Below are 15,774 nucleotides of genomic sequence, written 5' to 3' on the forward strand. Positions count from 1 at the left end.
CTTGACCTTGTAAAGGACTCTTCTTGTGGCAGAGTTAAAATGTAGTGGTCTCTCCCCTCCTACAGAAGGTCAGTATTTGCTTTTATAAATTTTATCTGGGTAACATTTCAGTTTCATCTATTACTCCATTCTGCACCCTCTGCACCCATCTTTTCTTTAAAGGGAAGGTAGATGCCCTTTTTTGATTCTTTTTGAGTTTTTAACATGTGAATGAAATTAGGTAGTAGGCTGGGTAGAACAAAGAGAAAAGCAACCAAATGTTAATGGAACTGATACATGGCCTGATTGCTACCAGGCTCTCCAGCAAAATTAAAAAAATAATGGACTCCCCCAAGGAGATATTTTAAAAGCTGAAAGCTAAGAACTTAAGTACAAAGGCTTTTGTGTTTTTATTGACATTGTAAGAAACATTTGTTCTTTGTTACAAAAGAGCTAAGTGGTTCTGAAAGCAGAAGTACAGTTTATATGTACACAGTGCTACAGACCCTTCAGATCAACCTAAGGCTCAAGAAACATCAGATCATAACTGCAGGTTTATCAAATGAAGACCACTAAGGCCTGTTACAGCCCAACACTATTCCTACTGTACGTAAATGTATTTACACATTAAAAAAAAAAAAAGGATTACAAGCTTTATAAAAAAAACTAAAAAAAGTGAAAAAATGAACACATTTTTTATCTTACACATCTGCAGGACTGACAACAGTAACTTTTCAATAGAAGACATTCTATCAATTCAGGGACAATAACACGTGAATACCAGAGGTTTACAAGACATTTCAGACACTATTAACAGTGATATGTGCTATTAGCTGAAGTGGTGAGTAGAGCCTCATTGTGAAAAATCTGGCAACATATCTTGGTCCCTCTCTTTTACAGGATGAACACAAAATAAGGCACATACATTGCGAGAATATAAACACTGTTGTTCAGAAGGACAAGCCATTGTGTAACATGTGTGGGCGAGCCAACTGTCCATTTCATCAAAAGAAAGGGAGGGATAGGGTTGGAAGCGATGACTGGAAGCGAGCGAGCAAGCCAAACATTTTAATGCACGTACCACTTGGGACCATTCTCCAAGGAGAGAAAAACATCATCTGCCATTTGCATGTGCTAGGCCATAGTACTTAGCAGTAAGCCCTCTCCGGGAAGCCTATCAACTTATCTGCAAAAATACCTTTCATCCATGCAGTTGTACTTATATATGAACCCTCACCGACAACTCCCACTTTGTGGGAAGTAAAAATGTCTGGAAAAACATGTGTGCTTTATGCACATTGACCAAGGCAGATGCACCCAAGGCCAACAGCAAAAGAACTAGAAACTGCTCCCCCCCCACAACCAAAAAAAAAAAAAAAAGCCACTAGAGAAACAGGTAGTTTACACTGAGGCTGTGTCCACCTCAATGCTTTAAAAAATAGGAAATTCAGTTCAGCACTTTCTAGGTGAGTGGTGGGCTCCCAACTGCTCTTGCAATGCCAACTGCTAGTGTAATGCCAACTGATGCACCAGATAAAGAAAAGCAAGTTTTGGCTGTGTAACTGGAAGAGCAGGAGTAGAGCAATGCTAGTACACCTGTGCGTATTGTCAGCGGGACTTTCACTAGACTGCGACATTTTGAGAGGGATTTGAGGAGTTAAAGCTGATGTCCTGCTTAACAGTGCTGTGCCCAGAGAGGCCAGTCTACCTCCTTTAAAAAATGGGGGGGGGGGGGAAAAATGGTTGGACTACTGTGTATCGATACCTTCACAAGTACCAAAACAGGCTCTTCAGCGTAAATCAGAAAAGCATGAGAGGATACTTAAAGCCGAAATGTGGCATGTTTACATGCAAAAAACAGGCACACGTGCTTAATGGCAAAAATGATTAACCATTTGCACAAACTCTCTGTGGATCTGGTAGAGTCTTTGTTTCGTTGGCACCTCCGAATCAAAACTGGACGCCTTTGGGGAACATGTGGTTTAGGCCGAGACACGTTGTTGGCCCACGACAGGGGTGAGTGACAGAAGTCTGTCAAATCCAGGAAGGCAAATTTGCTCCTCCAACAGTCCCTTTTAGCCTTCAGCAATACGAATGCCTCCTTCTAAGCTCTGATGAATCACATCTGTTAATAGCTTCCCAGCTTCAAATAGACCAGCAAATACAATCATGAACTGGAAAATTAAGTTTAAAAGGTCCTTTTTTTAAAATGTATTGGCTCTATAACAATAAAAGGCTTCTCTCCCAAAGCCACCTACTACTAAAGTAGTTATAAGTATCTCTGTTAAAATTGTTTATAAACATGTAATTGATGGCTTACTAAACAGCCAGCTATTGGCTACTGAGAACTATTTGAAACACTTCCAGCTGATGAGTGTGCAGCCTTTCCTAACATACACTGGTGTTTCTCAGCAGGGCTGTGAACTGTCTCAAAGTGCTGCAAAGGAAAGCATGACCATCTAAACACCCCCTCTAGCCCTCCCTGCAGTGACCTGCTGGATTTAAGGAGTTCCTCCTTACCTGGGCAGCAAAGGAGGGACAGAGGTTGAGTACAGGCAATGGGTCTTCACAGGGCTGCTGCAGTTTTAAAAATTGCCTGCAAGCCTGTTACACCCCTGAACTGGTGGGGCCCTTTTATCTCCCCATTTTGCATTTGAGTCCCCTCAGCGTCTTCTTTTGAACTCATGGGGCTGCTAATGCATGAATTGCTTCTGCGCCACCCTCTCGTGAGAGCACCCTGGGAAGTGGGCAGGCATCAGTAGGGTGCTGCAACTGCTCCACAATTAGGACATGAAAGCGGGAGCAAGTCTGCAGCCTAGACCAGTTTAGAATGGGATTGCCTGGGGAACTGGGCCACTCTGCTGAGGATGAGGGATAGTCTCCAGGCAATGAGAGCACGGCTGGAAGAGCCAAGTCTTGGTCATATTGTGATGGAAAACCATTTGCCATTGCAAGTTGTGCCCACTTCCCTACACAGGCTAGAGACCACCATGGAAGTGTTATTACATTTGGGTCACGGGTAGAGAGACTGGGAGGGGCCCAGCAAAGAGCACAAGTTACAGAAAGGAGGGAATACCCGAGCATAACAGGAACCATGGAAGAAATGCTTGCTAAGGACATAGAGAACGACGGGAGTAGGAGGATGATAAAAGTTGCAGGATATCGAGGAAAGCTTTTTCTCTATTTGCATGATTTCTGACATTCCAGCTCACAGTGCAGCTACAGTGAAAATTATTTAGTACATGTTGTAATATGGCCCCAGCACTGGATTTCTGTGATGCTTTCACATTCATTTACATCTTCTTTCTCTGGCTCAACAGCTGTTGATAGAGCAATGTTATCAGCTAGCTTCATTTAGGTTGTATGCCTACACATTCCTCAAATGCTATGTCCCAAATCAGCTGGTATTTTGCCTCTTTTTATGATCAAAAAAATGATCAGCCTTCTAGGCTGCAGGAAACGCTTTCTGCTATTATTCATAATTCCTACTGGGCTAAAATGTATTGGTATGCCAAAATGGACCAAACTCCCCCACCTCACCATATGTCCATGCTTACATCAGCTTCTTACAGATACCAAATCCATAAGGGTAAGTGCCTGCACCATGTGCATCCTGTCACAGTACTTTAATATTAGGACTCAGCTGAGAAGCCTGAGGCCTGGACTTGCATGCAGCTTCTAGGAAAGGGTGAATTTAGCCCTTGGTCTTGTAAACCTTCTCCAGCCCAACTTGCATCCCCAGGAGCGCTGTGTATTCAGAGGAGCAGGGGAGAGAGAGAGAGCTAAACACACGAAAAAAAAAAAAAAAGGTGCTGTAATAGCTAGATGCTACAGAGCAAGTTCATCTATACCAAGCGGTAACGTCACAAACATAACGTGGTTAGTTACAATTCCTGCTGAGGTACCTAAGCCTAGACATTAGCCCACTGATTTGCCTTGAAATGAAATGCAAATTTGTGTCACCAAGTTTGGGGAGATTCTTTCATCCTCTTTTTTTTAAGTGTTTCAACTGTCTACCAGACATATTTGCTGTTCAGCTTGTTTCTTTGCCATTTTTAACAGCAGTTTAAATCTTCTCATTTTGTAAGGCCTGTATACACTGGAGACACATTTATGATTATCAGATTGCTTGCAATCACTTTGATTTATTTGGCTGGTCTGAGAATGGAGCCATTCCTTTTTTTTTTTTTTTTTTTTTAAAACTGGTTTTACATGCCAAGTCCATGATGCTTTTGAAGCTGTAAATGTGTGTTATTTAATGGACATTTACATACTTTAAAACATATAATCCATCTGCAAAGTGGCATGTGGTAGAAGGGGTGTACAAGACAGTTCCGGCAAAGAAATTATTTCTGTGAATGAGAACTAGTGGCTCAGCAACTTACATGTCTCAATAATCTGCATTTCAAAAAACAAAAAATCATTCCACAGTATGGAATACTGGAATTTCATTGTGCAAAATACTCCATGATGAGACCCTGATCCCATCTCCAAGAATGTGGTATGCAGTGAAGGAATTACAGACTAGTCAAATCACCAAACATGCCAAACATGCATATATAATGGTGCTCTCCAGTTACTTAAAAAAAGAAGGCTGAAAAAAATGGAATATCAAATTCTGCCAAAAAATGGGAATTGCACCAAGAATATCTTTCTGGTCTCCCTTTCCTCTGAAATGGGTTATGACACAATTTCTGTATCATTATGCAAGACTGACATCTCTCTGTGTGTGCTTACAAAAACCTTAAACATTTGCTTGGGATTAAAGGGTTGATTGTTTCACATTTCTTATTTGCTTGAACTTTTTATTTCTTGTGCCCAACCACTCTGAAACTATAGCCTAGGGGTGCCATGGCGGTGCATTTCTAAAGCAGTTGTCCACCTCAATGCAATGTATCCAACGTATCAAGAAAGGATTTCTTCCATGTTCACTTCATTTTGTGCCTGGTTATTTTGTGCCTACAGATTTAGGGGAAAAAAATTGCAACAATTGTACAAGGTTGAGTTTCTTTTGAGTAACAGAAAATTGCAAAGTCATTTCATCAGACCTTTCCTTAAAAAAAAAAACCCAAAACAAAACAAAAACATGCACTTCACACGTTTACATTGGTTTACAATAAAAAATGAAAAAGAAACAGGAAGCATACAGACATTCAAAAAGGGAGCAAGAGAGAGAGAAGAGAGAGGGGGGGAATGGGTGTAGCAATACTGATTCAAAACTGAAATGGAAGACAGTTTCTCCCTAGAACACTTTAGGGTTTTCAGAGTCCTTATTCCATAAAAGGAATATACTTGAAACACATCCCATTTAGGTGAGATGAGATTGCTAAAATACATACACAACTAAAAAATATGAGTCTTTTTTTCATCTGTTATCTCCTAAGCTTTTTTTTTAATCATGTCTATTGCATAACAGCAAGAAACTTGCTTTCTTCTGCAAGCGAGGTCAACAAAGAACTCATGTCCCCAATAGCCATGTTGGTTGTGCTTACGGGCATAGCTGGGAATGTAAGAGACGCTCGGGGAGTGGTGAGGCGTGAGGAATTGCGTGAGAGATTCTGAATGATACTCGGACTCAGGGCTCCTGAAATTAAGCTGACGTGGTCCCCATCGTCTATGATAGCATCAAAATCAATCTGCACACCTTCTAGGCTGTTGCTGTCAATGCTGTCAACTGTGCTCGTCACTTGGTTAGCCCCCGGGGAAAGAAGCTCGGAGGAGTTTGCAGTACCAGTCCCCTGCAGCAGGCAGTTAGCTTCCGAAACGAAGAAAGAACCTGTTTTCATAGCTTGATGGCTAAAGCCTGTGGTTTGGTCATATAACTGACCAGAGTAATTCTGCATGTTAGAGCAGAACTGCTGTGATTGACCTTGCATCTCCATCTTAATGGTGTTTACCCTGTATGTCTGGTTGCCATCACTTACGTGTCCTTGCTGTTGTGCCAGGTTGTTTCTCAGCACGTTTTGCCGTCTGCTGCCACTGAAATTAGCACACGGCTGGTAACCTTTGGCCACCAACAAACCTGACGGCTGGCTACCAATGTTGTGAGACACCGGTGGACAGCTCTGTGGTCCTTGATACAGGCTGCTTTGTGAGGTAGGACTAGCCTGCTCTAATATCATTTGACTAGATTGATTGACTCCCTGGTAATGAATGCTGTCCCCGACTGGCTGATTTTGCAAATATTCCTGTTCTATCATGTTCCCGTTCTGCATCCCATTTGCCATACTGGTGGCTTGATTGCTGGATGCCATGGGATGACCAAAATTTTGCTGGTTCCCATTCACTGGCATGTTGCTGTTTCTCAGCTTCTGCCCTTGAACTGCCATGCTACAGGAATTGTCCACTGCCCCAGAAATCATTGGTTGCCTGCTGATGCTTTCGCTGTAAGGCTTGTTGGGCTGCATGCTGAAAGAATTACTGGTGCTGCTGCCAAGAACTACGTGTTGCTGTAAACTGTAGGAACTGTTGTTTTCCATCAGGTTCTGATAGCCGTTTTGCTGGGTCATGCTGTTTCTCCCCAGGTTCTGCTGCTGAACCATCATATTGTTATATAGACCGAAGGCTCGAGTCTGCTGCACTGCTGAGCGCTGACCACATTTCAGTTTTGAAGGAGATAAGTCAGAACTTCCTGAGCTTACTTCATTCCACTGAATTGGAAGGTCACTTTTGTTTGCCTCGGGGCCTGCCTGTTGATTGCTCGGTGGAGGGGCTTGGTCGAAGTTGCTGGGGTTGCTGTTTCCTAACCCTGAGCCGTGATGCATTTTGTTGTTGTCTAGAACATTGTTCAACAAGTGGTCATACATGCTCTGGTTCTGGGAATTCAAATACTGAACCACGTCATCTGGCAGGAGATCCTCATCGTTCAAACTGCCACCCGCTTCCATCGTAGCAGCCTCCAAGGCGACGTTCTCGCTGATACTCGGAGGACAGGGGGAGCTGAAGCCACGGAAGACACCACCCTCAGAACGCGTGTAGTTCTGAAGAACAAAGTTGCGCTTTTCCATGGATGGAGGCAAAGCAGGAGGGTTAAAGCTATTAAGACTGTTGAAACGCTGGACTTTAGGGACAGAGAGGTTGTCGGAGACCATTCTTACCGGATCACTGGCTCTCCTCGTCCCATTTCCTAGAGCGTCATGAGGCAGAAAATGCCTTCTGCTGTAACCATTTGCCCCACCATCACTACATCTTCGAGGGGCATTCACTGGAGGCAATGGAGATACTCCAGACTCCCTGCAGTCACCCAAGAGTGCCATCCTTGTTTTGAGGCTCATCCTCTCCATGTTAGGCAGTGGAGTTGGTGGGGGTCCACCAGTAGCTGCTGCATATTTAGCTTTCAGCCTGTATTGCTGGGCTGGGGTGAGGCTGAGAAGACTTGGCAGGTCATCACACTGGCTTGCTTCACTGGAACGCCGGGAGGCATCCGTCGAGATGGGGTCATAGGAGTCTGCAACACTGACGTTTTGAGGTCTCCCCTCTGCCTGGGAGGCATCACTGGACCTCCGGCTGGAAAAGCAAGGTGAGATTCCAGAGGACCTGCGGCTGCTCAAGTAGGCTGAACTGATTGTGCTAGTATTGCTGTCCCTCCTGTTCAGCATGTTTAACACGGTGATGTCTGTACTTGAAAGTTCGTTCCTGCTCGGTAGAATAGTCATGGATCCTCCTACACTGCAGCTGCTGCTTGACTGGGTACCTGGAGGCAAAATTCATAGATGAACAAACAAACATTATCCAGAAACTGCTATAGAAAACACTCCGTAAAGTAAGGGCTATATAAGGAAATGCCTATATCATCACAGGAAATCATAACAGCATCCTTTATTGAAAGAAGTAGGGATAAAAACTGTGTTCTTAGCTTAAAAGCTAATTCAGAGACTCAAGGGTTGTATTTCAGTGTGAACACCACCACAGAACTTACAGGCCATAGCCACAAACTGTCATCAGCTGGTGTAGTCCCCTGGACCTCCGTGCAGCTGTGCTGAATGAAGTGCCAGAAGAACACATTATAGGCAAAACACAATTGAACAGGCATTTGCATGGAATGGCAAAATATACAAACTGGAGCCCATTCACGGTCATTTCTAAGACTTCTTGAAATATTCTTGAAATAATCCCTAATAACTGCAAAATGTTCTTGCTGGTTTCCTTGTTTTGTTTTTTAAGCAACAGAATACATTTCTTAATCTTACATAGCTTCTTTTGTTTGAACGTGTTTCGGAAAACGTATACAGTCACTGCTGAGAGGACTGCAGAAATCTGCAGGTATGCAGAGGCAGCGGGGACATATGTTTCTGGCAGTGAGCACCACCTTGTACAAAAATAGCTATGGATCGTCATGGATGAATCTAGGCTTGCTGCCGTTCATGGATACCTGCATTTTGCAGCAGTAGTACCTGTACATACAGTCACTTGTTTGTGTGGAAACACAGACCATCATAAAGTTTATTTAAAAAGGCAGCCTAACGTATCTATGCAAAGGGTGACTTGTTAAGGCCTCACCTGAAAGATTCCCACACAATAAAATGCTAGGTATTTAATTCATTTGTCTAAAAAGGAGACAAGATTCTGTTGAACTTGGGTCCAAACCTCTAGCTGTAGGGAATATTTCAATTATGAAGTATTTGGATGCCCTGCCGGCCTCCATTGCTATAAAACATGGGATTATCAGACTTCTCTCAGGGTGGGTAGCAGGATTTGTAATGAGGGGATAAACAGATGGTGCTCAATTTAGGCATCATTCTTGTAGCTGCTGAATTTCATTACTTGTACTGCTCTTATGCAAGGGCTGCCAGATTGAGCTAGCAACCAATGAGTTCAAGGGCAAAAAATGTTATCACTCCCATTATGCGTATCTCACCATTTCCCATGAGAGGCGGCAAGGTCGGGGCTTTAGAAGGTGGAACGGGGTTCAGTCTTGGAAGCATTCCATTAACTTGTTTCAACCTTTCTAGTTTGACTTGCTCCATCCATTTGGTCCCTGTCATATTCCTCCTGGCCTGTAAGCCAAGTGCTGTGGTGGCTGTGGAAATGGTAGAGTCCATGATTGGGGTTTCATCGATGACACTGAGGTCTCCTACACTACCGCCACCAGTCAGAGTAAGCTCGATCCCATTGTTGGAATAGTTGCTGATGGGGGACTGTTCGCTGCTGCATGTAGACTGACCACCAGGGCTTGGCTGAGATGTCTATTGGAATGAAGTAAGAAACAAAGGATCATTACGATTAAGCGAAAATGCTAACAGAGTACTTGCAACAAACGTGGATCTAAATGTAGCAAAGAAAAACAAATATAAAAAAAGTCTGGCTTTAAATGATGACAGTAAGCATTAAGAGGCTTTCTAGAATATTGATTTTACCTGCAGTGAAAGCCATTGTAAACCTCAAGATTAAAATTCACTTCAGCATCTTGCTGATAGAGTACATTATATCTGTATCAGCCATTTATTTCAGTTAAACCCATAATGGCTTATATCACTTCATACAGTTTGTGAGCATGTATGTATGGATGCCCATATTTGGGGTATGTGCTGTTCCCAAGTGCAACTGCAGGTCAGTAAACCAAATTAGAATTCAGTCATGTCACAAGGCCTTATTTGCAATGCTAGGCTTGTAGCAAACAAACAAACAAGATTCCAACAACACTGGAATTTGGGTTTTTTTAATTAAACTCGTGTCTAAAGAATGTAAGTATTTTTTCCAGGCTTAAGGCTCGTTGTTACAAGAGTTGTTGGCCTGAAACGTTGGCATGTAATAGAACAAGGACAAAGCATCAACGCAAAAATACTGTATCATATTGTCAGCCTCCTGAAAGACCCTAGCAGCACAGTCTAACTTATACCATCTTTGCACTGACTCAGGAAGATGATGATCTACTGGCTCAAATCCTTTGTTTCATCAGAATTTAAGAAACCTTTTAAGTACATAGCACAGCCTGCTAATCTATGGGGATATAAACCTGCCACAGTATCATCTCCTTTCTTAACAGGTCGTGTTCTCAGGTGTGTATTTTTTTGTAGCAGAATTCTTGATGTGGGGAAATATAAGTTTTATTTACTTTTCATACTCATTAGGCTCTCATAAAACAATGGGAAAATTCCTCTAACAAACTGAAACTCAAGACAGACTGACAGACAAACAGGCCACAAGACAGACAGAAGCATCTGCAAGTAAAATATTACTGCACGTTTTATCAGTGTGATTACAGATCTGTGGTCATCTGTGGGGCACGCAGTACCATTTCGCTCCCAGGAATGGTTTCATATGAATATTTCGCTTTTTGCTTTTTGCATTCCTTTTGCATTCTTTTCTGTCAGTCTGCGATTTTAATGCAAATCCTCACTGATAAATGCTAACTAGAATTTCTGAGGTAGCAGTGGTGGCTCTCACTTTTAACATCAGTGAATGAAGATACAGATTCATGGCAGTACTGTAGCTTCGTATGCGCCTGAGGAGTATATTAAGGTGCAATAACTGTTTTATTATTTCTAACCTGAATGATGATACTCAGAGTTTATGAGGCCAGACTGAGTAAGCTGATTTCCCAGTCCTGGCTATGGCAGATTTGGAGACAAGAACAGAAAGAACTGTTATCGCAGGGACGAGAGCTTGCACTTGTGGACAACAGCTCCATGCCAGGTGAAAGAAGAGTACTAATGGTCAGAAGCCTGTTCTTGTAGCCACATGTCAAGATCACACTGAGGTAGGTTACAGAAGTAAGAATATTATTATGGGAACACATATCTTTAGGTGTGCAACACAAAAATAAATGGTATCGCATCTAGACAGGAAGGTGCAGACACATCAGAAGACATTTCACCAATGTAAGCCAGATTTTGCACGTGTCAAGTGTTACAAAATACTCACAGCACACTACATTTGGGGATGAGTTTGATGGATTGCACATTACTAAATAAAATGATTGGATAACAGGCAGAAGGCTAAAATAAAGACAGAAATAATGTTACGATAAGAAAAGAGAGAAAAGCAGAGAAGAAAAAAACCCTCACCTTATTACCCACTGTCCTTAGGAAGTTAGAACAAGACATTTAAGAGCATTAGACAGAAGAGACATTGGATTAGTTGAAAAACAGTAAGTATATCTTAATTCATACAATCAATGAAAACTAAGTAATATAGAAAATTAACTGCTCTTAGAAGGTATTTTTGAGTGAGAAATAAATATTTAACACCATATAAGCAACCAGCATTAATGCTCCTCTCCTGCAAATTTTGTTCACTTTAAAACCAACTGTGTTCAACAGCTGAACATAGCTCACAAATACTAAGCGTTTACCTGCCTAAGCAAGAGGGTAACAGGCATTGTTCCTTTGTAATCTAAGGTAATTATTACCATAGACAGCAGAGGATCTCCTGTAGACTTCAATGAAAAGTTAACCCTTGGCCCTTGGAAGTTTATGAATTGAGGATTAATATGCTACTGTTTGGAAAAGGCACAATATGGCAGTAACGCATATTTCAACAAGCAATCAGTTTTAAATTGTAGCATGAAGATTAATCCCATGAATACAATTTGGAGAGTTTATGTTTGCAGTTCCCAAAAGCTGGGTCCAGAAGAATTGTATGCCCAGATGTGGAAGAGGATGGAGTGACTGTCTTTGTTAGTTTTAAGCCTTGTGGAGAAGATAGTGCATGAGATACAGGCATATAGAAGAAAAAATTTCTGTATTTATTTAATAGAGTAGGTCAAAAAATTGAATAAATACCACTAAGAAGCTTCAAGAAGAGCAGCTTTCAACATTGAAGGTTATACTGGTTTAATGCAGTACACTGAGCTAAATCACTGAAAAGACCTTCAGAGACTCTTAATTAGGCTTAATTTGGTTAAATGAGAACAAACTTAACTTGGTTAAGCTGAACTAAGTATCAAATTTACATAAGAAATCACTTCACAATAGAGATCAAATAACATTAAGAGATCTCCTCCTGTTGTTGAAGTCAGCCATTTTATCCTGCTTCAGTTTGATCTATGCTTTGTGTATAGACCTGCCAATCTCAAGCTCCTGAAAACCAATAGTTTTCTCAAGTTTTCCAAAAATTATCACCATCAGCATAGTATTTTGGGCTCAGTTTTATTTGCATTCTGGTTTTGAGCCTACAGGTTGTCTAACTTTCTTCTGCAAAGAAGAGAGTGGAAAAACTTGCCTTTTTAAAAACTGAAAGTTGAGATTTTTCATAATATGCTGATTCCAGAAGATGGAATTTTAACAGAAACAATTACTGTTAGAGTTGACAACACTGCACTTACTGTATATTGCACACATTAGATGTAATCTTTTAATCGGTAATTTCTTATGGCTTTAAAAACATTTTATAATGTAAATGAAAAAGAAAACCTCACAAAACCCAATCTTCTGAGCTAGAGTTTATGGGCTCGAGCATTTCATAAAGGGATTATTAACTGGTGGCAATACGAAAAAGGAAAAAGGAAATAGCACGGTAGAGTGCATACCATTGGTTTTTCTGACTTGACTGCTTTCACTTGGAGGCATTCTTCACGCTTTGAGGTAGAGTTGCTGAGGTCCTTCTGCTCACCAATTGCACCCTGAGTCTGCTGACCCGGTGATCGGGTCTGAGAATGGCTGCCCGGGTCTCTCGGCGGTGGAGGCCTTGGATGGATATCTCCCCGCTGCTTCTTGGTGACGTGTGCCTCTGGGCCATGCACAGTCTTCACGTGTTTCCGGAGAGAACTGGGGTCCGTGTAGCGCTTTGTGCAGCCTGGTATCTTGCAAACATATGGTTTCTGTCAAGGTAGGAAAAACACCTAAATCAGATTTAATTCCAAATGAGACTCTTAAAGAACTCCTCAGAGCACAGCCAGTGATACAGTTATACCCTTTCACAATGAATTTGTTATCATCTCATTTATAGCCTCTAGACTGACTGCATCTAGTCTAACCTAATTAATTCTCCTTGGTTTTAAAGGTATGCATTAAAGCTGCATGGGTAACAGTGGGCAGAGCTCTCATGATATGAACTGACATAGCTTTTGACTTATCTTTGCAGTGGAATCAACAGAGCTGTGGCAGTTTATGAATACTGGCCTAATTCTCTACGCTGCCCATCGCTCTCTGTAGTTTTGATATCCTGTTTCTAGTGTACCCAGTACCTACTCCCTGAAGTTCAGAGAGAAACAACCCCCTTCAAAACATGCTAGGACATTCAGCAGGAATAGGATTCAATTCCATAGGCATTTTTACCTTGCAGTAATATATGAACTAGTACTGTGCAATATATGAACTAGTACTACGCTACTACTACTAGCATAACTAATTATTCATTTTCTTTAAATGCAGCATCCTTTGTCTATGAGTCTCTCTAGTTCACCAAGCAACGCAGAATGAAGTATTTATGCTATGGAGCCAAATTTACTGTCTTACAATTTCATGAAGAGTTTGTTTGTTGTTATAGTATGCCAGGACAGAAAGGAAGACTTGAAGGGTTCTTCAACACTAATCGCTCAGGAAACAAAGTATCATTCACTTTTATAACTAAACTGTTTCCAAAAAGCTACTTTTTTTTCTTACTGGAACCTAATGCACCCTCAGCAAGTTTGCAGGCTATCCAAAACTGTGAGGAGTGGCTGACGCACCAGATGGTTGTGCTGCCATTCAAAGGGACCTTCACAGGCTGCAGAAATGGGCAGAGAGGAACCTCCTGAAGTTCAACAAAGGCAAGTGCAGGGCCCTGCACCTGGGGAGGAAGAACCCCATGCACCAGGACAGGCTGGGGGCTGATCTGCTGGAAAGCAGCTCCGCGGAGAAGGACCTGCGAGTCCTGGTGGACAACAGCGTGACCATGAGCCCGCAATGTGCCCTTGTGGCCAAGAAGGTCAATGGGATCCTGGGCTGCATTAGGAAGACTGCTGCCAGCAGGTCGAGGCAGGTGATCCTGCCCCTCTCCTCAGCCCTGCTGTGGCCACATCTGGAGTGCTGGGTTCAGTTCTGGGCTCACCAGTATAAGAGAGGTATGGATTTACTGGAGCGAGTCCAGCAAAGGGCCACAAAGGTGATGAAGGGACTGAAGCATCTATCATACGAGAAGAAGTTCAGAAAGCTGGAACTGTTCAGCCTGGGGAAGACTGAGGGGAGAATCTCATCAATTTATTTAAATACCTAAAGGGAGGGTATAAAGAGAACGGGGCCAGACTCTTCCTAGTGGTGCCAGTGACAGGATGAGAGGCAGCAGCACAAATTAAAACACAGGCAGTTCCATCTGAACATAAGAAAAAACCTTTTCACTGTGAGGGGGACTGAGCACTGGAAGAGGTCGCCCAGAGAGCTTGTGTAGTCTCCATCCTTCAAGACATTCAAAACCCAACTGGACACGGTTCTGGGTGACCTGCACTAGGTCACCCTGCTTGAGCAGGGGAGTTGGACTAGATGATCTCCAGAGGTGCCTTACAACCCAAACTATTCTGTGATTTATACTGTCCTCAAGAGAAAAAGAGACCCTCTAGCACAGTTCCTTACAGGGGGTTCTCTGTCTGTTTATATATGGCACTACAAAGCCTTTAACAAATGCAGCTTGTTACTCCCAGTACCTGGGCCTGCTTCCACTGATGTCCAAGGAAAAAAACTCCCATTGACTTGAATGGGAGCAAAAACGTCAATGTTATTGCTAAGCTATTGAGGCATGCTTTCTAAAGAAGCTATGGAAGTACATATCAATTAGGTTTTTTTCTATATATATGTAGGACAGATCTGCATTGAGATACCTGATCTGCCTGCAAGTCCGTCTACTGGCTACCTGCTTACAAACGCAATGGCGCAACACGGAAGTTCTGAATTTGGTCTATGCTGTCCACAGCACTACATCAGTCTATGCTGGCTAAGAATATTTGTCTAGTTCATTGTGAAATAATGGTGAGGGGATTTTTTCATTTGTCTTTGCTGCTGCACCTACCAGAAATGATGTGCAATAGACAACCTCTCTTGGCGACCTTCTGTTGGACACGAAATCTGAATCCTAAACAACAGGGAGTACAGGTCTGCAAGTTCATGTGGATCTTATTTATAAACCAGGCAACACACAGATTGGTTCAGAGAGTGCACAAAACGGAAGCTCAGTCAGCTACTGGCAAGATTTTAGTGAATATCCTTCTACCTACTCTTGGTGACAATTCACAAAATTTGCTGCTGGGCCGCAGTGCAGTTGTCACTTGGGCTGCTGAGAGCACACACGCCAGGACAGGGCAAACTCAGAGATGTGCAATGCTGTCTACTTCCCATGATTCAGACATGCTGCAGATGTGAAGATCAATGCCTCTAGATTTTGTCTACAGGCAAATGCCTGTAGATAAGACTTGTGGAAATGGGTACAGCTGGTGGGGATTCCAGGCCATACAGTCAGCATGCTGGTGTGTCCTGTCCTTCCAATACTTTCTCGTTTAGGCTAGAGGTGATGGAGTACAGGGACAGGGCTCCCCCCAAGACGTGAGATTAAGAAGACAGGACTTCCTACATAACCTGAAATGGGGCAACAGAAATAGGGACAAAGGATGAATATGATGTAACTCCTGAAAGAGGAGGCAGCAGTAAAGAAAACAGAGCAACAAAGAAACATTAGATTGAGAGTCTGGGAGACAGCTGTGACTGTCACAGTTGCTTTATTCAAGAAAGATTAAATTCCCTCTACTGTATCCTTTCCTGGTGAGGTCTGCGCAGAATGGAAAGAAAGAGTGAAACAGCACATAGAAGAGGGGAAAGGTAGAACTCAGAACTTCAAGTTGAACCCAAATTTGCCAACTCCTTCAGGCTTCTCTATTTGTCAGCAGCA

At 42.5% G+C, this 15,774-nt stretch overlaps 1 protein-coding gene across 10 annotated transcripts in view; it reads right to left on the reverse strand.

Annotated features, from left to right (window-relative positions):
* Window positions 1–4,095: 4,095 nt before the first annotated feature.
* GLI3 (GLI family zinc finger 3) overlaps window positions 4,096–15,774 on the reverse strand; it is a 219,281-nt gene continuing 207,602 nt past the window's right edge. For 5 of the 10 annotated variants that reach the window (XM_068935979.1, XM_068935984.1, XM_068935982.1 and 2 more), the window contains 3 exons: window positions 12,449–12,739; window positions 8,837–9,164; window positions 4,179–7,672 (listed from right to left, as the gene is read on the reverse strand). In XM_068935979.1, the coding sequence (XP_068792080.1) occupies window positions 5,382–7,672; window positions 8,837–9,164; window positions 12,449–12,739 (2,910 nt within the window). In that variant the 3' untranslated portion in view covers window positions 4,179–5,381. Of the gene's footprint in view, window positions 7,673–8,836; window positions 9,165–12,448; window positions 12,740–15,774 lie in introns of all 10 variants that reach the window. The other 5 variants (XM_068935975.1, XM_068935976.1, XM_068935977.1 and 2 more) reach the window with 2 other exon arrangements.

Source organism: Struthio camelus, chromosome 2 (genome assembly GCF_040807025.1).
Source record: "Struthio camelus isolate bStrCam1 chromosome 2, bStrCam1.hap1, whole genome shotgun sequence".
In the NCBI taxonomy this organism is placed as follows: Eukaryota; Metazoa; Chordata; class Aves; order Struthioniformes; family Struthionidae; genus Struthio; species Struthio camelus.